Raw genomic sequence first — 26332 nt, 5'->3', positions numbered from 1 at the left:
ATTTCTAATTCACCAAGCCCACCCCGGCACTGTCCACTCCATCTTCTTTGAGTATAAAAAGGGGCGCAGAAAAGGGAAGCCTATGTCCCCTCACTGCGCCATTAATCACCTCCATCACATGACCCACACCAATCACATGACCCGCACTCATCAAATGGTCCCACTAATCACACCACAGTCTCTCCACTCACCACATGGCCTTCACCAATCACAGCCTCTCCAATCATATGGCCCCACTGGTAACAGGTCCCCACTAATCACAGAGCCCCTCACCAATCATGTGTCCTCCCTAATCAGGAGATCCCACTAATCACACAGCGTCCCCCCACACTAATCAAATGGCCCTATTAATCATGTGGCCCTACTAATCACATAGTCTCCCTTACAACCTTCTATCTAGTTTCCAGTTCTGGAGCAGTCCAATGCTCCTCACCATCACATCTCAAAACCCCAGGTGCATAGACAATATTCTTCCTTCCTCAAAATGCTAAAAGCCTGGGCATCTGCATATGGCGCCAGAGTGTAGAGCAGAATGTATCTTCAATCAGGAGCAAAATGAAGCCACATCATCTGCAACTCAACTCTCTTTCTCAAGAAGCCTGAAAATGGAAGCCTTTATTTCAGGGGCTTTGGGGCTTTAAAAGGGATCACCATACATACTGTCACCTCAAATTAGTAACTGTCAAAATCAAAGGGGACAGTATTAATAACTTTTCAGGGATTGCAGGTGTGAACCACACTGTTATTGAAAACCAAGTCTCCCGGGGCATTTTAAGGCCCTGCTTGGGGTGTACACCATCAATGGCTCCACCCCCTGCCTGGGATGTATACCATCAATGGCTCCACCCCCTGCCTGGGAGGTATACCATCAATGGCTCCACCCCCTGCCTGGGGCGTACACCATCAATGGCTCCACCCCTAACAGAATGCTTAGTTCCCACATAATAACCAGAATATGTAATAGTGATCTGATCTAGTTATGATAGATGCTTGGAAGGAAAAGTCCTGGGAAGTTCAAGGGTTAACCTAACAGGGAAGCAGGGGAATTGCTGGAGTGAGAGAAGAAGGGCATAAGGCCTCAAGGTGACTCTGAGGAACGTAAAGGGTCACTTCTAGGGCAAGGGCAGGCTGACACAGGTGATGTATGAACCACAGGAGGGAATCAGGAGGCAGGTGACAGAATCCTTGGTGCAATGAGGATGGAGGCTGGACCAGGGTGATGTCAACGTAGGATGGAGGCTTGACCAGGGTGATGTCAGTGTAGGATGGAGGCTGGACCAGGGTGATGTCAGTGTAGGATGGAGGCTGGACCAGGGTGATGTCAATGTGGGATGGAGACTGGATCAAGGTGATGTCAATGTAAGATGGAGGCTGGACCAGGGTGATGTCAGTGTAGGATGGAGGCTGGACCAGGGTGATGTCAGTGTAGGATGGAGGCTGGACCAGGGTGATGTCAGTGTAGGATGGAGGCTGGACCAGGGTGATGTCAATGTAGGATGGAGACTGGATCAAGGTGATGTCAATGTAGGAGGACTTCAAGACACACTTCAAACCTGGAGATGGGTGAGGGATTTATCAAGATTCTGGGTCATTTAGAAAAGCAGGGCTTGGATGTAAGAAAGCAAAGAAGGTTCCTTACATAACCCTCCATTGCCTGAAGGTGGCCTTGTAATCTTGTTCACACAGCCTCAAAATTCCCTGATGATTGTGGTAAAATGAAATGTAGACGCTAAAAATTACCCTGCCACAGTTTTCCACATCCATAAATCAACGTACTGTTCAGCAACCTAAACAAGACACATTCACCTAAACAACTCAGTAGTTCTCAGTGTATGTGGTGACCTGTTCAGAATGTCACCCAACAGCACAGCCAGCGATGAGGTTGTTGGAGTTCTGAGTGCTGCTGACGTCAGCCTTCTGCTGTAGATGAAGCGCTGCAACCCTGGGTGCTTTTCCGAATGGAAAATCTCAAAATCGCATCTGGTCGCCACTTATTTGCATCACTTTGAGGAACAATTTTGTTTCTCAAACAGAATTCACAATGATTGACTGTCACCTTTGCAGAGAAATATAATAAATAAAGGAATCACAATGTTTACAACGGCACCGCCCTGAAACTTCAAAGTCTATGTTTTCCTGAAACACGTCATAAATAGGGAAAGAAATAGTATCTAGACTTTTCTGCACACAAAACCAAGGATTCTCAGGCACTTAAAACATGAACAGGGCTGGTGGCACTTGCTGCAGAAGCCTGGCACCCTGACTTCAATACCCGAGACTCACAGCGGAAGGAATGAACAGACTTTTGGAAGCTGTACTCTGATCTTCCTGCCTGAGTGCTAACCCATACATGCACACACAAACACACTTACAACAATGTGTTACTTAAAATAAAACGATCACTCACAGTAAAAGCTAACGACAACTTCCACTTCAAATACTACCAAATTACATGCACAAAGATGCACCTTTCCTCTTCGTAATTGATAATAAATTCTATTCATTAAATGGATAGTTTAACATGTACTATTTTCAAATGTTTGCTATAAAAACAAGTCCACACATGGCAGAGGTTCCTTAGTAGCTTCTCTGTCCCAAAGTGAGACTCTAAAAACACATAGTGACCTCACTCTATCTTACCAGATATATCCCAGTCCACTCAATAGAGGGTTCCAGAAAGCACCCAAGAATCATGAAGGGGTCTATGGCTCTAGAAGAAAAGATACTTTGGACACATGAAAATGGTGGCAGATAAAATCCCTACAGATGAAGACAGAAAAGTGCTAGGAAGAATTAGGCAGAATGATAAAAGGGTTCAAGAAGTTATAAGTCCATGAGATGAGGTAGAAGAAACAAAAGATGTCCTTCCTTGGAAAGACCTTTGGGTTTGTTATAAATGGAAGCAAGAGCTGGGACCACCTGCTCCTTAGAGATTGCTCCACAGCCTAGCCTGACACCCTTTCAGGGCAAGGGAGCACAGAACTACTAGGGGAGAGAAAGGTGAGTGCAGTGGGCATTTTCCATCCCCCAGGTCTCCTCCACCAGCTCGCCTCTGCTGCACCTGAGCATCCATCTATTTTGCAGATGAGGCTGACCGGGGAGGGGGGGGGCGGGGTAGTAACTCACATGTGACTAACCCTTTACAGTTAACTAAGCACTTTCATATTTTCTTTGTCACTCAAGCATGCAAAACAATTTATGGAATGCCTTCTGGGAGCCAAGCCTTGCCAAAACCTAGGCTGAAACTCTCTCATCTAGATCTTCTCCCACATGGACCTGAAAGATGATTGGGATATGGGCCTCTAACTGAATCATCATCACGGGGGGGGGGGGGGCGGGGGGGGGGCGGGGGGGGGCAGCATTAGGACAAGGAACTGTGCCGGTGTGTTCCACCATTGGATCCCTACGTGAGGCCGTGAGGCATTGGGCTGCTGACTGATGTATTCACGTCTGTACTGTTACTTAAAACCATTGCAAGGTGGACCTAGCCAGACAGAACTGAGCCCATCTGATCTAGAAGCCTGTAAAACTCAGTTTAATGGCCAGCTTGTAAATTAACCATTCAAAGGCTACTTTGACATAGCCTTTAAAAAAAAAAAATAAGCAATCTGCTATGACTCAAAAATCGTCAGGTAACCAACTGAAGTGCAGAGAGAAAAAGGACAGACTACAGAACAGAACAAAGAAGACTGCCCAGAGCCAGCCAAACTGAAAAGGGCACCAGGTAGGAACGGGCTGGGAGAACTCCATAGCCACACCCCTTTGTGCCAAACTGACCAAAAGGGGAAAAAATACATTACCTCTCCTTTTTCATGTTACAAAAACCTCAGAATTTTGTCTTGTTTTGGTGAGGCTACAGATGGCTAGCACACACTCCACACTGACCCACATTCCTCATATCAGGTGTGGTACATGTGGCGGTCAGATGTGACTTTCAGGACTCCGTCCTCTCCTTCCACCTTGCAGGATCCAGGGATCAAACTCAGGTCAGACAAATGTTTCCACCCTGCTGAGCCATCTCACCAACCCAACACCAAAAACAGGTATGTTTTTGATGATTTCCGAATCTTCCTGGGCAGATGCTGAAGGACCCAATGGGGTCTCCCTAAGTGACAGACTAGCGTGAGGGGCAGAGATTCAGGAAAACATAGACTGGAACTCCGGAACAAGCTCTTCCAACGACAACAGTGACAGAAATGGTAGCGCTAACCTGCCTTCTGAGGTCAATGCTTTGCTCATGACCTTCTTACCTTTACAGTTTCATCTTGGTCCACACCACACATGCGACAAAAGACAGAGATGGTGGAAATGTCAACGAGAGCAGAGATCAGCACAAAGTTACAAGGCACAGTTCCTCAGGCTCCATGTCCCAGAGGCGAGGGAAGGAGACATCACAATAGGTGAGAGAGAATGACCAGAGCCTGAGGTCTAGTGAGAAGACACAGATGAGCCCTCGCTGATGAACTTAAGACCGAGCATTACTGCTCACAGTACCGTGCAAGTATCAGCCTACATGGACGGTAACCAGCTACCAAAACAATGCATGAGACTCTAGGGTCAGACACAGAACAGCTCACGACTGCAAAGAGGAAGCCACAGTGTCATTTCCCAAACCCAGCTTTTCAGTAGTGGGCAGCACACTACAGTTCCCTGTTCCAAAGACCCCCAATGGTACTGATTCAATTAGAGGCCCATTTCCCAATGGTTGTCCTTGTGGGAGAAGATCTAGATGATGGGATTGCCTTTTAATGGGTATGGTGGTGTATACCTTTGTTCCCAGCATTCAGGAGGCAGAAGCAGGTGGATATCTGTGAGTCTGAAGCCAGCTCAGTCTACATAGTGAGTTCTAGGACAGCCAGGGCTATAAAGAGAGACCATGCCTCAAAAAAAAACCGACAAAAATTATCTTTCTATTAACCTATGCATTTAAACATCTCATATGCATAAATAAAAGCGAAATTGCTTTTTTAAAAAATAGTACACAGACTCTTCACTTTGATAATAAATACACTGTGCCCAAGAGTTGAGGTAATTACAGGCTTTCTACAAACAACCCCACAAACATTCAAAAATGTATGTGTAAAATTTTTAAAGAGAATGAAATCATGAACTAAAGATAAAAGGATCACGGCCAAGAGACAACGGTTGTGTCCCTGAATGACCAAGCCCACACTGATTCGCACTGGCCAACACCACTTCCTGGTCTTCAAGGGCAGCTTCAGCAACTGCTGTGTCTGGTGTTCCCCGGGGACTAGCTGAGAAGTACACACAGTGGGAGGTTTCTCAGGCCACTCTGCAAAGTCCCCATGCCTCTGAGCCATCCTGCCAGCTAGAGGACCTTCTCTCCTCCCTTGGCAGGGAGCCCCACCACGAGAAGCCCCTCTTTCCAACCACCAAGCTTCTCTTCAAAATGGGGGAGACAAAACATAATTTACACCACCAGAAATGCCCGAAGACATTCAACTTTAAAAGAATCGTCTGACACTTTCTATGCCGCTTAAAGCTTGGAGTGGCAGCCACTGCCCCGTCTTCCACAGCACACAGCACAGCTCCAATGGAAACCATCATATCTAGGAGAGCTGTGCAGTTCACAACCTGTATGTAGCAGCCCTCAGACACAGGGGTCCCCCTCCCATAGATATCTTCTTATTAAAATCCACTTCCTGATCCATGATTAGTTTTACTCTGTTTCTGAATTCCTGGGTTCCAGCCCGATTCCTGCTGGATCTCAATTAGCAGCCACAGACAGTTAATAATTTTCTCCTATCATTAAGTGAACAAAAAAATGTTGTTTCAGTTTAGGATCTGACAAGATGCCTGTAAGATTCACCCTGGAAACAATATGAGGAAGGTTCAACATCGTATTTCCTACCTGGGCGCCTCCTGCCATCTAGTGCCTTAATTTTAGGCCCAATTAAAGACATCATTCTTTCTGTCGGGGGTGGAGGGTGTCCCAGTGCAGATAACAAGTGCATATGCTTATAGGGAAGTCATAAAGAAATGCACACAGAATTGCTCTGGACCATGTCTACACTCGGCTCCGACCAGCTGCGTGACTGGTGATCACGCACTCCTCCCTAACTTCCCTAAGCCTGGTTGGAGGTGAGCTCAGAGGCATTCTCCAGCGTCGTGGCCAAGTGCCTGAAAACAACTTACAAACACCAGAGAGCAGCTTTCAAGGTCTGTCTGGCCCCGTTTCCTCGGAGGCCAACTGCTGTCAAGACACGCTCTCGCTGCCTACCTTAGAACCACCTCGCCAGGACTCTCCCGTCTCCACCAGTCCTCGAGGGCCAGGCAGCTGGCAAGTCCTGCGTTTTTGCCTCAGCTGGGCTGGAGTCTGTGCCCGAAGCGGCTGCCTACACTTCTGGCTTCAGGCCTCTCTTCCACAGCCAATAGTCACACTCGGACTTAGCACACTCAGTCTCAATCTCGTCCAACACAGGACACAACTCTTGAAGGTGCCATGGTCTGTCTCCCTCACTTACCTGGAAGCACAGTAGCACGGAAAGAACAATCCCAGGGGTGTCCTCGGGTCTAAGAACCCTCACTGCCTAACCACGCTCTTCGTGGAGGAGGCCCACATGAGGATTTCCTATGCAGGACGTATGTGAGCACGTGTAAGCTGTACACGGAGACCCAGTCCAGTCTAGATCTGACCTCATCCCATAGACAAGGCGATAAATTAACTAGTCTGCTTTTTGAACCCTGGAAGAAGACAGATTCCTGGATCGGCACTAAGGACTTATCATACAGAGTACAGGAGGTAGCAGGAACATCATCACCCTGGCCTTAGTTCTCCCTGCTCTAAAGGTCGAAGAGGGACCCTGTATGTGCAGTGGGTAGGCGTTACAGCTGAGGACCAAGGATTGGGATGCTGGTGCCTCACTGTCCACAGAGGCTGCTCCTTGTCTGGAGAAAGACATTACATCACCTCTGAAGGCTGAAGGCTGCTCCCTGCGAACACAACCCAGAGCAATGGCCCAGGTAAAGCTGGCTCACAGTACAAGTGTCAGGAAGGCTGTGCAAGAGCAACAATGCCTGTGTTGACTTCCAAATACAGAGGACTATCCCTCTGCAGCTCACAATCCCAGCCATTCCTTCCCAAGAGCCTCAGTGCGCTCTTCACATCACAGGTGGCAAAGGCAGAGGGCAGTAAGGCCCTTCCGGAAGGGGCTTTGATGCCCGCATAACTTAACAGAAGCCAATGGCAGAGTCTGCTGTTCTCAGGCGCACACTTCCCTCAACACGGTGACTCCCCAGCTCCGGTCTCTCGTCCCCCTTTCCAACCCACTTCTTCACCTCAGAAACTTGTCTGTATTTAGAGATGTGCCCAAAAAACAAGAAAGTGAACTACAGCACCATGAGGAGGCAGAAGCTGGTCCCGGTGTTGGTGAAAGTTGAGTTCCAGGAGTCTCCCATGTCAAAGAAGGAAGAGAAATCACCTATGATAGCACCAGAGAGCAGGACACCTATATTTTACTATAACATCAACCATTTCTCTTTTAGACCTAGAATTTTACTTCTCAGACAACAGAAAAACAACTTAAAATGCCAGGGTCCTTAAAGCTCAGCAGCTCGTAGACACCATTTGTTTAAAAATATTTTAAAAATTGCAAGCATACAAGCGTAAATTCAATTAAGAGAATGCAATATTTGGGATGAATTATATGTTAATAAACTAAGTAATTTCACAGACATACCTATTTGTGTATAACAAATTTTTTTTGTAGTAGGGGCCAAATGGATGCTTATTTTGTTCCTAAATGAAAAAAAAAATACTTCAAATTTAATTAAATTATTTCAACAGATAATTATTACTTAGTATATTTAAGCCATCTTTAGGCATACTTATGTATATTTAATTCTAATTACAATGAGTATATAAATGGTCTCAAAAGGACCCCCTAGTAGGAAGATAATTTAGTTGGTAAAGTGCCTGCCATACAAGCATGGGGACCTAAGTTTGATTCCCTAGAACCCATGTTTTGTTTGGTTTGTTTTTTAAGCCAAGCACACTGGTACGCATTTGTGATCTCAGTACTAAGAAGGCAGGGATAGGGGATACCCAGCAATATCACCTAATTGGTGAGTTCCAAGCCAATGAGAGACCCTGTCTCAGAAAATAAGACAGATGACACCTGAAGACTGGCATCCAAAGTTGACTTCGGACCTCTACATACCCATGCACACATGTGCACCTGTGCACACAATGCACACATGCAAGGACTCCCATATAAGAAGAGGAAAGCTTCCAGACAACACAGGAAAAGACCACAGCAACACATGGATATGGTGGGCAGATGCAGTTAAACATTTCTTTTCCTTTTTTTTTGGGGGGGGGGGCAGGGTGGGAGTTTTGAGACAGGATTTCTCTGTGTAGTTTTGGTGCCTGTCTTGGATCTCGCTCTACAGACCAGGCTGGCCTCGAACTCAGAGATCCGCCTGGCTCTGCCTCCCAAGTGCTGGGATTAAAGGCGTGTGCCACCGCTGCCCAACTGCAGTTAAACATTTAAAGAAGTGAGCCACATAGAGCATGTGGCAGCTGACCCCACTGGAAAACCTTAAGAGCCAAGAAAAAAGATGGACTCCCGAGTTCCTTCTACGGGAGAAGGACAATGGAAAGCAAGCTTGAAAAGTGACTGATTCTATCCTTCAGGGAACACATCCCTAACACGGGCTCAGAGATTCCTGGACATGGACAACAAACACCCTTCTCAGGTGACAGTGACCCAGAGCACACAGTGACAGCGGGTCGCTCCCTGGCTGTCAGTGTCCGGAGCGACCCTCAGCACACCGGTCTCTGCGATGACCCGAAAGGTGTTGCCTACATGTAATCACACAGGCAGGAGGTGTCAGGCCTACACCTGAGCCCAGGCTGTCCCCTACCCACTGAAACAATCTCTGTCTAGCCCGAGAGGGCGAGGGAATGACGGAAATAAAGAGGAGACATCTGTTTCCCACAGACCATGCATTTCATACTTTCTGGAGCTCATCAGAGCAAAACAAACAACAAAGATTCCACAGATATTTGCATTCAATAATAAAAATACAAAACAGGACATATGTGAACGCATAGACTGTGTATCACCACCACAACTTCAAACATCTAATAGCTTTCTTAAATATTAGACACAACGATCTCAAACAATGCCTGTGCTATCTAGCTTAATCTATTCAATATGCAGCTTATGTGCCAATTAATTGCATTTCTGCTAACTTAACAGCTGCATATGGAGTCCATATGAGGCAGAAGTCTTTGGCCGCTCATTCCAAAGCATAAGAGTAATACATAATAAATAACCTGAATAGTTACTTAACATAAGCAAGGTTGATGTTAATCAAAATGACTGAGCCAAAACTGTCAAGTCGAGCCAAATGGAGGGAAAGTGCTGGGACTTGGCAGCCTGCGTGATTCAGCATGCAGGCATCCTACCAACAGTACCCACCAAACGCCACCTTCACCCCAGCTCGGTGTGTAAATGGTGTGCAGACACTCTGACCACTGGCCACAGCTGACTTGTGAGCAAACCCACAGGGACTCCTGCGGTCCCTCTGCATACCGTCCCAACAAGTGAGGCTGAAGGCATCTTAGGCCCATAAACCGCTGAGCGGCCAGGAGGAAGCTCTGTCCCCTGGTTTATAACTTGTGGTTGGACAACAAAAATCCATCACTAAGAGAGAGGATCAGGTGAGGAAAGATGACTTATAAGCGACAAAGACTAGATGATTTTCCATGTCCTTTTCAACTTATAAGTCCTAAGGTTACATAATCAGGTCTGCAAAAGGCCAATTAAAGCACGGTTCCTTCCAGTACTCTGCCCTAAATAGACCAACCAAGGAACAATGAATTAAATATTTGCACAGCCATTCCTGTTCAAAAGAATTCCAGCCTTCTATTCTTCCCTCAGCAGGCTAACCTCTTTTTAAAGACTAAGGAAGATTTGGCTTCCCTTAAGAAAACTCCCTGTCTCTCAATTCTAGAATTAAAGTCACAGAAGGAAGGGAGCAAGAGAGGAGAAATTCCATAGGAAGGACCTTTAAAATTAAAACTGTGTTTTGAAAGGTGCTTAGCAGTAATGAATGAGCTGTTAGCTGTTCCCGGCTGTGATGCAATAATCTCACAGTTCAGGGTTTATTTTCTAGTCCTATCTACAAATCAAAAACACAATTGTGCTCTTTCTGCACGTACTGTAAATACTGAAGCTGTCTCTAGACTTTATTTTGAACTTCAAAAGGGTTTATTTCATCGGGTCTGGTAGCTCGTGCCTATAATTCCAACACTGGAGAGGCTGAGGCAGAAAGATTGCCATGAGATTGAGACTAGCCCAGGCTAGTGTGTCTCAAACAAATTAACGAAGGGTCCCATATAGTTTGAAATCTTATAGTATGCTATGATAAAGACATTTTATTCTCTTAACATGCATGAAACTGTTTAGAGGTCAGACAGCAGTAATTCAGGTCATCCCCCTGCACACACACACACACACACACACACACACACACACACACACACAAAGACAATACACACCTATGTTTAAGACAATCCAAGGATTTAAATTGGTATTTAATATCCATTAATGATACATATCTATATTTAAATTGAATATTCATATATTTCACAAAATATAAGAATTTCCATGTTGTTGTTTTGGTGCCTTCCATTCATTTCTAAAATATTGTTTCTTCATCTTAAGGAAAAATAAGTAAAACACCATCTCAAACTTACATGCAGTTGTTTCAAACCCTAACTGAATAGCAATTTAAAACTCCAAGCATACGGCGAGAATACCAAGAACTACTAAATATTACAGACTCAAGGGAAAAAAATGAAATACCACATATAGTTAGATCATCTAGACAGCTCTTCGTTCCATTTATTCTCTCAAAAACCAACAGACAAAGCGAAAGGAGCTGAAACCAACGAGACACGATTTTCCTTAGGATGCCTGCTATGACATTCAAAAACTAAGAAGGCTGCAGAGCTGTCCTCCTGGGCTGTCGGGGGTGGTGGCTGTCCTCCTGGGCTGTCGGGGGTGGTGGCTGTCCTCCTTGGCTGTCGGGGGTGGTGGCTGTCCTTCCTTGGGCTGTCGGGGGTGGTGGCTGTCCTCCTGGGCTGTCGGGGGTGGTGGCTGTCCTCCTGGGCTGTCGGGGGTGGTGGCTGTCCTCCTGGGCTGTCGGGGGTGGTGGCTGTCCTCCTTGGCTACATGGAGCACCAACAACACAGTAGGCAATCAGGCCATCCCAGCTGCAGTATTCTGCCCACAGAAAGTCGTCATCAAAAACACAAAAAAATGAAAGATGGGCGCTCTCGCCTTGCAGCTTCTTATCACTGGCAATTCCTTCTTCTAAAAGTACACAGTTTTTCAAATGCCTGCAGGAGGTTTATTGATTTTTCTTTTTTTTCCCCCTCTTTCTGGTTGAGTGAAACCAGTGTTTATTCACAAGGAATTGCTCTGTATGTTGAAAACACTTATTCTAAATGTTATCCTGAGGGGTAAGACACTGGTAAAGTCAAAACACATGCTTAAAGGGTAGTGATGTAAGTTTCCACTTCAAAGTTAAGGAACCTTGGTTTGCTACATTTACAGCCTCGAGGATGACTAGAGTGAAACTCTTAAGATGTTTGCCTGGTTGGTTGGTTGGTTGGTTGGTTGGTTGGCTGGTTGGCTGGTTGGTTGGTTGTTGGTTGGCTGGTTGATTAGTTGGTTGGTTGTTTTGTGCATTTGTTTGCTGCTCTCAGCATTTGGGCAGGAGTTTCCAGTCTAATATAGCTGAATCAGAAGTATTACTGGGATAATAAGCATCGTTCCTTCAAAGTTCTATCAATGTTTTTGTATTGCTTTCACAATTGAAAAGCATACAGAAAGTGCCCTGTTTAAAAATGCATCAATTGCCGGGCGGTGGTGGCGCACGCCTTTAATTCCCAGCACTCGGGAGGCAGAGCCAGGCGGATCTCTGTGAGTTTGAGGCCAGCCTGGACTACCAAGTGAGTTCCAGGAGAGGCGCAAAGCTACACAGAGAAACCCTGTCTCGAAAAACCAAAAAAAAATAAAAATAAAAATAAATAAATAAATAAATAAATACATAAATAAATAAATAAAGATGCATCAATTAACAAGACTCATTCCCAAGTTGAACCTAACAGTAAGATGTGGGGGGGAGCAAAAGGGGGGAACCTCCTAAGACAGACTTCCAAAGAATTTAAAGTTAACCTTCTGTTAATCTGATATATACCCCAAATTATTTTTCCTTTTGTGCCTGAACTCCTCGGTGACCATGGGGTTCACAAATTTCTGGAAGTGGAGGAGACTTTGGCTTCCCAGGTCCAGCACTTTACAAGAAACAGAACACAGAGAAGAAAAACATGTAAACACATTCTACAACTGCAGCACCTCCAGAGATTGTCACTTAAAACACATATGACTTTTCAAACTGTTTAAACATGGGGTTTTGCAAAGTAAGATTCCTAGAGATTCGGGGTTCCAGAAGAGACAACTTCAAACCACAGCAGCAAATAACCTTGAGTAAGGAAGTTGTTTCCTTTCAACTCCCTTTTAATCCTTTGCTCTAGTCGAGGAAAATTCTTCATTTGACGCCAAAATGCCAAACACTCGTAAGCCTGTTAACTTCCACTACAACAAAGGGGACAAGCTGTTGGCTCAGCCTGCCAGCGGGTTCCACCAGCTACCTAGAAGTTAATAAGCCGTATTATTGTCACTGTGTGCCTTTGAGTAGATATGTTTAATTTTTCCCTTTTAAATAGTATATTTAAGGTTTAAGCACAGAATTTATTTAAAAGAAAAGAATAAGTTTGAAATGGACTGATCCCAACAACTCAAAATATAATCAGCTGGCTGGAAGCATCAAGTGGGAGATTACTCAAGACATATGCCACATCACTGGCCCCTTTCTCAACTACCGAATCCAAGCATGGGTTACAAGAGTCCCATGTGACATGCATGCCCCTGAAAGACTCTGGGAAGACACAAGAGTTTGTCCAAGGCCATGCTACTTGTTTGCAACGGTTGCTCCTTGGAGCTTGAGCTTGGGTTCATGGGGCTTGAGGGGACTGAGCACACCTTCTACATGGGAACCAGTGGTGATATTCTTCCTGCCTTCAGTCTTGCATGTCTTAGCCTTTTCTTCCAGGGATAAGGGAGCCTAGCCAGGAGGAAGACTGCTTAGATATGACAGCTGATACCTTCTATGTCAGATGGCTATATTGAGATACAAGCACATCACACATCCCATTTATGTACCAAAGGAGAAGCTAGTCAGTCACTCACTCATTCACTGAGATGAGTGGCCCAATCCACCAATGATCCAGGTGGTGTAGGCCAAAATCCTAGCTGGGCATCCCCTGAAAGGACATACAAAGGGAAACTCACAAGTCATTGCTATCACTTACAGGGTTTTCACTTTTATGACTTGAAGAATATACCAAAAAAATATAGAATATTACATGACACCAAATATGCAATGTTTACAATGAGAAGCTGAAGCTATGTTTCAGCTACCTAGAGAGCTCTAGAATCCCCAAGCTTAGCAGATGCTAATAGAGTACTCCCCATCCTTCAGCCCGATACTTGATGTCAGGCTCAGTACCAGAGCTGAGCTTCTGCAACGTGACTTCCTGGCGCAAAATTCTAATACAGGCAGTATGGTTCTGCAAAGAAAACAGAGTCACTATAACCAGGTGCGATGGTTCCTCTTCACTGTCCAGTTGACTGGGCTACCTAGGAAACACAAGAGCCAGAATTCTACTTTCTCTGCATCTTGGCCGATCAAAATGGGAGAAGTTCCAGCCATGTGATCGCCCAGCCATAAATACTGACATGCCTTGCCCACCATGATGGGTTGTACCTGCGGAATGTGGGCCAAAACGAATCCCTCTCCTCTGAATTGCCTCTTACAGACAATTAGTCACAGCAATAAGAAAGTAACAAATGCACTGGGTCTTGAAAGTGAGAAGTTAACGATAAATAAACAACAGCTATGAGTTCACAGCCAGGTCTTCATGATAAGAATTTTGTGCTATCTAAGACAGTAAAAGAGCACCAAGAACATTCGCTGAATCTATTTCTCTTTAGTTATTCTGAAAATGCATTTATGTAAACAGAACATTACAGAGAACAAAAAATATACATTACACTGTACAATTATCTTAATGGTTCTGAAGAAGGGAGGGAAAAGCCATCAAAAGACAGGATGATGTTGAAAAAGCAGTGGTGACTGCTAATACGAACAGAATATTCCCGGCTGCTTATACACATCTGTTCTCTGGTCCTCATGACTGAGATAGATCTTTCTAGGTCTTTTTTGTTTGTTTGTTTGTTTGTTTGTTTGTTTGTTTGTTAGTTTTGGTGCCTGTCCTGGATCTCACTCTGTAGAACAGGCTGGCCTCGAACTCACAGAGATCCGTCTGGCTCTGCCTCCCAAGTGCTGGGATTAAAGGCATGCGCCACTACCGCCCAGCTAGATTCTAGGTCTTAATAATCCTGTTAAGAATATTAATTAACCAGTGGTGTACACTCCTTTAATCCCAGCACTCCAGAGGCAGAGGCAGGCAGATCTCTCTCTGTGAGCTGGAGCCCAGTATGATCTACACAGTAAATTCCAGACCAGCCAGTGATACACAGTGAGACCATGTCTCAAGAAAGGAGATATTAATTAAGCTGGGGGTATACCTTGATGGTAAGACGCTTGCTTGCTTGCTTGGCATGTGTGAGGTCCTGCACTCAAACACAGCTCCGAGCACTAAACATAATATTAAAACTACTACTAAACATGCCATTTTGCAAAGGAAGAAAAGATTTAACCAGGAAGTAGGCAATTTGTCTAAGGTCCTAAGGCTGGGCTGGGGTAAGAACTGCCAAATTCTTGAAGCCCAAACTCTTACAGCAGACTCCTCCGCGTAACAGGAGAGTACCCAGTGCCAAAACCAAAATGCACAATGGATTACTGTGTACTGCTGTGTCATAGGAACTGTTCTCCTAAGCTGGATGTGGCAGCACGCACATGCCATAATCTCAGCACTGGGGACACTGAGGCAGAAATATCATGAGTCCAAGGCAGTCTGAACATAGAAGATCATCTCAGAAAACAAAAACCTTGAATTTCCCTGGAAAATGAATGCATGGCCCACAGTCCTCGTCAGCTAAAGGTTTGGACCATGCAAGCGCAGACTTCAGGACGGAACCTCATCATGGTTAGATAAAAGATCTACTGGGCACAATGAGGTTTTAAGGTTGCTTGAAAGAAATATCAACACTGGGAGAAAATTTTTGTTAGAAGCAAAACGTTATACTTTGAGAAATGCTTTAGGGCAAGTGCTCCTCTTTTATTAGGACAACTTAATTGAGTACACAGCATTAAAATAGCTGGCCTGAATATTTATTAGAGCACCAGCTGTTCCCTCCAGATTTTTAGAAATTCAAGCTTTGGTGCCAAGTGTAATTTGGAAAGAACGTTGGACAAGTAGAAGAGCCTATGTCGTGCAACCTACATCTAAATAGTAAACAGTCGCTGGAAGCCGACAGAACAGCACCACGCCCGTGGCGAGGGTGGCAAACTGTCCTGCCACCCATCCTTGAACCTACTCTGTTAATAAGACTGCTGATTATATATTTTTAAATTATACCACAAAATTCTTAATTAGCAATCCTTTACACACATATGGATAGTATCACAAGGATAACCATAGGGTTTGTGTGCCACTCTGGTTTTACATTTTTCATTTGTTTTTATTTTGTTTTCTACTCTAGGAGTGGGGCTAGCCCTAATGAAATGTCTCAAAGAATGGAGATTTTAATTGAAATTTTCAACTCTTTCAAAATACCTCCAATTTAGGTACCCGACTATAATCAAAATACATAATTTGTAAGGGGATGGGGGAAGGAAGAGAGAGACCAGGGGATGGAGAAAGAGGGACGTGAAGAAGGGAGGGAGGGAGGGAAGAAGGGGAAGGGAGGGAGGGAGGGAGGGAGGGAGGGAGGGAGGGAGGGAGGGAAGGAGGGAAAGGGAGGAAGGGGGAAAGAAAGTGAGGGAGGGGGAGAGGGCACCTGCACGTGCAGAATACTCTGGATATTATACTGAAACTTCATTGTAAAGAAAGCTGAGACATCATATTTCTCCTCCGTGTTTGCTTTGCTGTCCCTGTCCTAGCGACAGTACCGCTGAACTAGATCTGGGGGAAGAAATGTCCCTTCTGTGCCCTGCAGCGGAGTCACCTGTGAAGTCCTCAGGTTGGCACACCGATGACTTGCCTCCCTCTGGCAGCCCAGGACACAGAGGCTGGCAGGAAGAGCTTCTGTGGACAGGAGGGCAGTGCTCCAGAGGGAGGACGTTGTGTGGCAGTCACCTCCCATCTGTGGTTTACACCGGCGGCGTTTTCTGGCCTGCCTGCTCTGACTAGCTTCCATCCCTCTATGGCCCTGATGGTCGGCACATTCACTACGGCACACGCGCTCTTTAAAGATATGCTCTCGTTTTGATTTTAGGGCCCTCGGGTTTAAAAATAAAGTGGCACTTCTGGATTAATAAGAGATTCCTTGCGGGATTAAATGGGCTGCATCTTTTATCCCAGTAAGCGAACAGCAGAAGTTTCCTGTGCTGGGGCAATCAATTGCCCTTTGCTCACGTTTGTACCACCTATCTCCCTCAAAAAACGGAGGGGCGCGTCAAGACACATCTCCCCTATCCCCCAAAAAAACTGCAGCCTGGTTATAAGAGTTATCTGTAAGACTTTTTTTTAAAAAATACAACACTAATTCTACCAATTATACCCTGTCTGGACCTACTGAATCAGATTTCCCCAATGAAAAAAGATTGAGGTTCTCTAGCTTGCTGGTGTGTCCAAAGTGGGGTGAAATCGCAATTTGTCATATCCTTCGGAAGTCACATCACCCATGATGAACACTGAAAGAGAAAATTCCATACTGGAGGTATTGTTTAATTTACTTACGTATTTGCTTACTTTCCTGTCTTATCACTACCTACTATCTACCTACCATTTTGAGTTTTGACATTGAAGGGGATACAAGCCAGGGTCCTGTGTATACTGAGCAAGAACTCCACCAATGAGCTTCTTCCTCAGCCCCAGCATCAATGTTTTTAAATATACCTTAGCCATTTAGGCTTCCTTGACTAGAAAGATGAATCCCATGGACTTCTAAAGACTGCTATGATTTCTCTTCTTCACCCTCTTCGTCCTCCTCTTCTTCTTCTAATTTAAGCAGGAACCTTTTGCTATGATCTGTACCACATAAAGTACGAAATCTTAGTGCCAGCTTCTGGTACTGTTGAAGGGAGATGGAACCTTTAAGTGCGGCGCGTCTCTGGAAGAAGTCAGGTCATTGGAGACATAACCTTGAAAGGGATCCTGGAACCATGACCCTTTCCCTGCCCCCTTTCTACAGCTCAATCACCATGGCATGAGTAGCTCCTTCTTCTGCACACTCCTGCCAAGATGAGGTACTGTGTTTTCATAGGCTCAAAGCAACAGGACCACAGAACCATGGACCTCTGGAACCGTGAACCAGAATATACCTTTCATCCTCCTAAGTAGTTATCTCAAGGATTCTGTCAGAGTGATATAGAAGGCTGACTAATATTTTTCTCTCTTTTTCCATGCAAAACACTTAATGGAATTTCAAAATAATGAAACTAACAGCCAACCTTCTCTGGAGAAGAGAGACACACTGGCTCAGTCTCCCCCATGCACAACACCCCTACAGCAGTACCCATAAGGATGCTTATGGGTACTGCTGAGTTTGAAAAGCAATGGGCCAGAATAAACATTTAAGCAGGTCTATTCAATAGCAGATCCAAGCTGAAACCATCAGTGCAAAGGGGGAGGCCTCCGAGATTAGTGCCCACCCTGGGTGCACAGGCTTAGCGGAAGTTCACTTGAAAAGAAGACAGAAGGTGTGACTTCACTAGAAATTCAGCCTGAGCCAACTACATTCCCCGGCTGGTGGGAGATGGCTGCAGTTTAGCCTGAGTTAATAACTAATGTTTGCACTGAGAGATTTGCTTCTTACAAAGTGCTTTCACATGTATAATCTCATTTAATGCAGGATAATGGCTCTGGAAATGTAGTTTCCCAGTCTGCCTGATGAGTAACTAAACACTGCTCTCTAATGTGAGAGTAACTTCTTCCAAGCCAAATCGGCAGAGTAGAGGCTTCTGGCTCAAGACCCGGCTTGGAGCTCAAGGGTAACAGCCCTCTGGAGGGTTGGAACAACTCGTGAAAAATGTGTTCCATTCTGGTTCCTACATTAATGAGAGTGCATGCAAATGAAACCTTGGGTGGAACATCATGACCAGAGCCTGTGACCAGGCCAGAGCCTGTGACCAGGCCAGAGCACAGCCTGTCCGTGAGACACAGGAGGACCTGGGATCCTTGAAAAATGAAAAATAGGTTTAGAGATGGTATCACGGCTATTTAATATAAGGAAGGACCACAGAGGAGGGATAGAAGTCTTTGGATAGGACCATGCAAGGCAGGCTTCTCATAAAGGTTCAGGTAACAGAAGGATGCTGTGGGAGCCTAGAGCTCATACCATAGGAAGAAGGGTGCTCCCATGAGGGGAAGGGGCTGTGGTCCAGGGTGCCTGAGCACCGGTAAGTAAGGGCAAAGCGTTGGTTACCTTTCTTATCACTGTGACCAAATACCTTGCAGAAGCAACTCAAGAGACAAGGAGTTAATTTGGGTTCACTGTTGAAACCATACAAAGATGGAAAGGGGGAAGTCATAAAACGTTACTGATGTACATTAGTTAGCTGAAAAGACAAGGAGAAAGGGGCTATTATGTAGCTTCAAAGTGACTTGGCAAAAAATAGTTATAAGTTGCCAAAGCAACAAAAGTACCTACATGAGCAGAGAAGCCTGGCAGACAACGCCTTAGGTAGAAATCACCGCCACCTAATGAGATGCATGGAAGCAAACATCCCTCCCGGACTCTGCCTCCCCAAACACACAGCGGGAACCTAAGCCTGGTCCCGCAGGTAACCCACACAGAAAGCAGTCCGTCCGCCATGGGTTTACCATCTTCTGAAGTATCAAGATCCTAAAAGTGAAGGGCTGAAAGAGACTTAAGAGATATAAGCAGACATGCTGCACCACTCTGGCCTGCGGCCTTTGCCTTCAATGGCATTACTGAGATGGGGAGAGTGATGGAGGCCAAGGGCTGGGAGGCAGAAATGTACAATTCCCCGGCTTCGATTGCGGTACTGTGGCTATCAAGGAGAACACTCCCGGAGACCACCTTGACACTGAGAGTGTTTGTGAGAGCCACCGGGTAGACAACTTCTTTGTCATTAACCGTGACGAAAACGAGTTGGAAAACTTAGAAATGAATAACTTTTTTAAATATAAAACTTTATCAGTTGCTATTTTCCTACAGGTTTCAGTTTAAAATTAAACCGAACAGTCAACACTAGGGGCTGGAGAGTTGGATGACTCCGTGGTTCAGAGGACTGGCACTCACGTGGTGACTCACAACCACCTGGAACTCGAGTTCCAGGGGACCCAACACCCTCTCCTGGCTGCTGCAGGAACCAGGCATGCGCGTGGTATACAGACATACATGTAGGCAAAATACCCATACATAAAGAATTTTTAGCATTTTTAATTAAAAAAAAAAAAAACCAACAGTAAGTTGGGAGGCTGACAGTTTCAGAGAGGCGTTCCATCGGGTTTGAAGACAGATGCAACTCTCTAACCAAATGTTCCAAAGACAGGCTCCCCTCAGATGCCCGTGGCCTGTTACAGAAGCAAGGCTTCCTTGACCTTGACAAATCCCACGAACTTTCCCAACATTCTGAACGTCACTCACTCAACAAGTATTTGTTAAATACCTATGTGTTTCAGACAACATGTGACATGCTGGGCTTAAGGAAATGGCTGAGAGACAGTCCCCACACAGCAGGCCATTATCATCCCATACAGAGTGATAAAGTCAGAATTCTGAAGACAATCATTTTCAGGCAGTCGGTATTATGTGTAGAAATAAACACATGACTCAAAAATACCCTCCTTAATACTCTAATTGTCATTTGTGAGTTTTTCAACAGACTACATAATAATTTACTATTCTAACATACTCTTTAAGAACATTTCATCCTAAACTTTGGTGTGTGTGCTTGTGGGTGGTGTTAATTGTGGCATATGCAAAAAACTTTATCACTTTTCAATTATGAACAGATGTAAATGACTTACTTGATGTTTAATTTTAGAATAACAAGCTTCTTCTAAAATAAGTTTCAGGCTGAGAAACTGGGGCTATAGCCACAGAACAGACTTAACACTCCCAAAGCAAGCCCTGCAAGTGCTCCAACACCACAAAGCCATTTCACATCTCTGTGCTCCAATTTCTCTACTGGTCACAAAAATATCATCCTATGTTTTTGTAAGATACCTTTCCGGGCTTTTCCAAAGGACGTCACTGTGAAGTTGGGGCTTTTGAAAACGCACCCAGTCCTAGGCACAGCAGCTTGTATCTACAGCCCCAGTCACTCATGGGACTGAGGAAGAAGTATCATGTGAGCCAGAGCTGGAGACCAGGCTGGGCTAGGCTGGGTTAAATAGCAAGACCCCAAGTAGAAATCGAGAGCGCCTTGCTTGCACTTCTGTAAAGCACAGCATGCCAATCTGAATGTCGGACAGAGTGATCCAACTAACTGAGCCACAACTTCATGCAGGACCGAATGTCACTTGGTTTTCTGACTTTTGCCTTTGGCTCCATCTCAACCTTCAAGAACACCACCCAGCAAGAATGCACGCACGGCCCCAGAGTGAAGACTGGAATGGTAAGATGGTGCGTCTTGACTTTCCCCTCCGAGGTCTGCACACCTTTCCTACACTTCTCTCTCACATGACACTCCCATAGCCACATTTAGCTTGCTTCCTACCGTCTCCCTGTAATTCAAAAGGCAATTTAGACTCCCATATGGTTGCCATCGAAGCTAACAGATGTCTAGCAAATTAAAACAAAAATTATGACTTATAAACTGCTGATGTACCATCATTCCAGAACATCTCGAAATTTATACTGAATCATAAGATAAGACTTGATGCCCCACCCCTGAACCTCCCTCCTCTTGGAATTTAAGCCCCGTGGAAACAAATTATATGCAACATTCTGCCATCTAGTCTAGATAAACCTCCGCTTGCAACACAGAGTAAGATCTGAAAGTACACAGAGACATTGGGCCTCAAACACACAATAGCTTCTCCAGTCCTTGGACAGCACAAAGAACAGAATAACAAGTGGTCCTACCAACTAACGCAAGGCTTCTGCTGACCAATGGGGTCTGTTTTTTTTCTAATAAGTCATTTCCTAAAGATGACTGAAATCACGTCTTGGTCGGGGTTATTATTGCTGTGATGAAACACCACGACCAACAGCAACTTGGGAAGGGAAGAATTTATTTCACTCACAGTTCCATATAACAGTTTGTCATCAAGAGCAGTGAGGGCAGGAACTCAAGCAGGGCAGGAACCTAGAGGCAGGAGCTGATGCAGAGGCCATGGAGAATGTTGCTTACCAGCTCTCTCCCCAAGTCCTGCTCAGCCTGCTTTCTTACAGAATCCAGGACCACTAGCCCAGGGATGGCACCGCCCATAGTGGACTAGACCCTCCCCCACTGCTCACTAATTTAAAAAATGTCCTATAACTGGATCGTATGGAAGTGTTTTCTCAGTTGGGATGCTCTCCTTCGGGATAACTCGAGCTTGTGTCAAGTTGACACAAACCTAGCCAGAACACCACATAATCTCCTACAAAGTGACCTTGACACTTCCCTATCAAAGACAGAACTTATAATTGAGAAGACTCCATGGGGGCTTTTATTAATGTGCCAAACGGCAGTGCAGTGAAACTGCCCGGAAGCTGCTTCAAGTCTGAAAGACAGCAGGGTCTAGATGTCGCGTTACAGCCGACAACCACAGCTGAGCCATCAGTAAGCACCGTCTGCCAGTCACAGGTGAGCCCCAGCCTGGGCTTCCCACCCAGAGGAGACTTCGGAAAAGGCCAGCCACAGTTCACAGCGACTGCACAGAGACCCCAGCTTAGAATCATCCCTACGATTAGTTCAATCGCCAGACTGGGAACTGTAATAATGAGGTTTTGTTTTAAACTACTAAAGTTTGGGGGGTTGTTATGTGCAGCAATAAATAACCAGGATGTGGACATTCATTTACTTGCCGAGAAACAGTTAAGTGCCAAGGTCCAGAACAAAACATCCACAAATGGTTGGTCAGTGGTGGGATAGGAGGATTAACTCCCCAAAGGGCTGAACTTAAAACAAAACCCCTCTTCTCCCTCTCCTCCCCCCAAAGACAACTCAGTGTTTCTGAGAAATATCTTCCTATGGTGACACCCTCAATAAAATCAATCCCTGCTGGCTTGAGTACTTCCAATATAGAACCAGAAAAACAAAGGTTTTCCCCCACCACCCTGTAATAACTAACAAGAAAGGAATCTGTACAAGATGTTGGCTTTGTTACTCAGAATATCACAACTGTTATATAACAGAATTAGGGTTTTACACATGAAACTGTAATTCTAATAATAAAAATACAGCTAATGACTCAGAGGACTACATTTGAGATTCACGGTGCAGATAGGGAAAGAGGCCTGCCCTGCCAATAACTCAGCAAGCAAGGAAAATTTCGTGGAAGACTCATTGAGGAAGAAATGAAAAACAAATTAGTCTGTGAGTGTGTCTCAGTACAGGACAGTCCATCACTAGACAAGTCTTCCCATGGATGCTTTCCCATCACAGGCTACTGCTCATCTTTTATATTTCATTTTTCACGACATACTAGAACTCAACAAATTCTTGGTCAAAAACAGAAAGAACCCCGCCATTCACCCAAATCCTTCATTTTAATGTCGGAGTAACGAAGGCCCAGGGCAGTGAAGTGACTAACAGTCAAAGTGGTGATTAGCAAGAGATCTGAACTGTCACAGCTGCCTCTGTGTGCTCCCTTTTATTTTACAGGAACTGTTACCTTCAAATGTCTTCAATGAATTTCAAATTTAGTCTACATGTCAATGTGAAAATGAAAGATTGGGAGCCCGTGGTCTCTGGGAGCAATTTCTCCTTCCTAACTAACTGTACAGCCGGAACACCGACTCGGCGGTTTCTGGCAATGACGGGCAGGCTTCTGGCTCAAGAGAGTAAAGGTGTGCAAGTTTTTACAGCCGCTGCCAGCTCCCAGTCACTAGCATTTTAGTGTGGATTGCTTTAATTATAACATGGATGTTTCCCTGCTGCTTTCTGCTAGAGCTACTGGCCCTGATAAAATGGGACATTTAAATACAAGGTAATTTGGAGACGCGAGCAGTATAGAAAAAGGACTAGGGGCGGGCCTTGGTACTGAAAGGGCAGGGAGTGGAAAGGACTCGCCTAAGTAGGCGCCTCCTCAGCAGCGCTGCCCAGGAGTGCTCCTTTAGTCTCAGTCTGTTCTCTGGCTTCCCACAAAACTACCTACCGCCCACAGGAATACCTTCAAAATCAGGCGAGATGTGGGCCCTATTCTGGAGCTCTCCATGCCAGCAATCTGCAATTTCGTCGAAGTTCTCCACAGCTCAGGGGTTTTGCTGCAGCCTAATCCAGAGACAGGGCTAAATTTGCCTTTGTGCTCGCTACAAAATTACACCAAACTGCCAGGGAAACAGTCCCCAATCCTTTTTATTTCCTTTTCACTCCCTGCTATGAAACTGCAGAGAAAGCCCGTGGGTGCTTTTTGTTGCCTGGTAGCTGAAATGTGCAACTTTTGGAAGTGTTCAAGCGAATGAAGAGGCCTGGACGCACCGCCCCTGCAGCCCCATTCCGGGCCCTTGCCTCTCATAGTTCAACGCTATCAGAATACCTCACTGGGAAATAGCCTACCCACCACTTTTAAACATTTCCAAATGAAAGAAAGGGTCCAGGAGAGAAGCAAAAAAAAAAAAAAAAAGAAAGAAAGAAAATCATTTCCTCTTGCTCTATTTACAGCAGTGTGTGTGTGTGTGTGTGTGTGTGTGTGTGTGTGTGTGTGTGTTGGGGGAGTGGGGGTGCTCCCAGTTACCACATACTATCACTGACACAAAAAAAATCAAAAACTGACTGGTTGGCCATGGTAGCTATTCCCACACCCCCTCATCAATCTGGTCCAGTCCTGAGAACAGATGACATGCTGACACAAAGTCCATTTCCTTTCACAAAACACACATGGCCACTCCGACAGAAAATAAAATAAGCTGGTAAGTGAGGGGGGAAAACTGAACATGAAGAGGATCTACAACTAGTCTCCCAGATGTACATATTTACAGCAAACAGCCACAATTAAGGGCAGTCCAAATTAAAATGTCCTGTACTCAGACCGCTGGATCATTGTTTATTTACCTCGCAGAAACTTGGTGACACCTCCACGGACGGCCACCATCTTTACCGCCCATGGAGAGAGGGTGCCAGTGAGGAAGACAGGCGAATAGGAAGAGGTGGGCTGAAAAACAATATAGTCTTCCCACCGACCATTTCCCCCCTTGTCCTGGGGAACTCTTTGTCTGGTTGCTGAACACGTTTGTGAGGTCGCAGAAAAGAATCAAAACAAAAGAGTAGGGTCCCAGCCTGATTACAATAGGCGCCCCACACAAGGCAGTGCCAAACAGAGCACGGTTTGAACCGGTGTGCGAGCAAGCAGCTGCTCGCCTGCTTAGCCCGTAAAACAGGTCTCACACACCTTCTCCTTTGCATTTATTTCTCCGAGGGTTACTACAACCCGGCCCGCTGTGTGTCACCCCTTTAAAAAGGGAGGACGTGAGGCACGCGCACACCGAAACATATGTTGACTGGTGACTAGTTATTCCACAAGGATACACAGAGAAATACATCCCTCCACCCCACACGCCCACTTGACCGGTCCATTATGCAAAGGGAGCGCTTTACAGCCGGAGAGGAGCATGCAGGACGTGTTATTTACGTGCACATTACAGAACCACACGCCACGGCATCTGCATCCTACACAAAGCCCGAGATGGTGCAAGGAGATACACGCTGAGCACGGCACAGACCAGCCGCGGCAACACCGAGCCAAGCCCTCGGCCAATCAGAACGGCGCTGGAAGGTGGATCTCGGGGTCGGCTCTGCCCGATTAGCCTGCCCCATTATGACACCACGCTCTGCCCAACATCCAGATCCCACGGGAAGCAAATCTAATCGGTGTGCTCGCTCGTTTCTCCAACTGCCGAGCCGTCCTCCCATCCGTACCCAATCTATTTACCCCTCCTTTAAAAAAAAAAGAAAGAAAGAAAGAAAGAAAAAACAAAAAAGCCACCCAGAGGCCTGGCTGCCCCCTGCCCGGCTCGGTTCCTCTTTTCACCTCCTCCGGGTCCTGGAAAGGATGAAGTGTTTCTCTCCCCCGCGCTCGAGCCGGGAAGGCGGAAGGTAGACGCCTCTCGCCCCGACTAGGGCAGGCGCCCCGGGGGCGGCGAAAAGTAAAGGCAGCGACCACGGCGGGGGACCGTCGCCCACCCATCCGCCACAGCACTTGGAAGCCCAGGAGCGCTCCAACTTACCCAAAATATGACATTGAAGCCAAAAATGAAGTATTTGATGCAACAACTGACTTCAGGACCCTTGTAGTGCTTCCCGGACATCCTCTGGGTTCATGAAGACACTTTCCCCGCCAGCCCGAGTTTGGAGCCCCGGAGCACCGCGCCTCGGAGCAGCCCGGCGAGCAGCGGGGCACGCGGGGCTCAGCCGCGCGGACCGAGCAGCTCCGGCACCTCCAGCCGCGGGCCTCCGAGGCCGCCGGGACGCGGTGGCCGCAACCGTCAGGAAGCCTCGCCGAACCGGCACGGAGCACAAAGCGGGAGCCTCGCGTCGGTGCGCCAGGCGGCGGGTCCGGCGCTCGGTCCCCGGGCTCCGGGCAGAGGCGGCCGCGCAGATGCCGGCGGAGACGCTGCCCGCTGCCCGCCGCCCGCTCGCCCGCTCGCGCGCCTCCCACCGCTCGCTCGCTCCGCCCGCCGCTCGCTCCGCCCGCCCCGGCTCGCAGCTCCGCCCGGCGCCCGGGTCGGCCAGGCGCGCGCGCGCTCGACTCATGCCCGGGAGCTCCCGAGAGGCGGCCGCACCACGCAGCCGCGCCACCTCTGTCGCGGTCCACCGGTCCCCCTGCTTCGACTCCTTGCTCCCCGCCCCTTCTTCCCGAGCCCCACGCTGCCCCGGGGATCCGAGGGAGCACCCCGCAGCGCACTGGTCCAGAGCAGTCTGGGCAGAGGGACCGACCGCGGTGGATGAGCTGCTAGTCCTCCTTCTCTCGGCCACCAGCAGCTCTGGAGGG

The 26332-nt window shown here is 46.5% G+C and overlaps 1 protein-coding gene across 1 annotated transcript in view; it reads right to left on the bottom strand.

Moving 5' to 3' along the window:
- Tspan5 (tetraspanin 5) overlaps positions 1-25951 on the bottom strand; it is a 181318-nt gene extending 155367 nt beyond the window's left edge. Inside the window, exon 1 of the mRNA XM_059266340.1 lies at positions 25569-25951. Within this exon, the coding sequence (XP_059122323.1) occupies positions 25569-25649 (81 nt within the window). The 5' untranslated portion in view covers positions 25650-25951. The remainder of the gene's footprint in view (positions 1-25568) is intronic.
- Positions 25952-26332: the final 381 nt, after the last annotated feature.

This window comes from Peromyscus eremicus, chromosome 6 (genome assembly GCF_949786415.1).
Source record: "Peromyscus eremicus chromosome 6, PerEre_H2_v1, whole genome shotgun sequence".
Taxonomy (NCBI): Eukaryota; Metazoa; Chordata; class Mammalia; order Rodentia; family Cricetidae; genus Peromyscus; species Peromyscus eremicus.
Note: the sequence above shows the minus strand (reverse complement) of the source record. Positions and strands in the feature narration are given on the sequence as shown.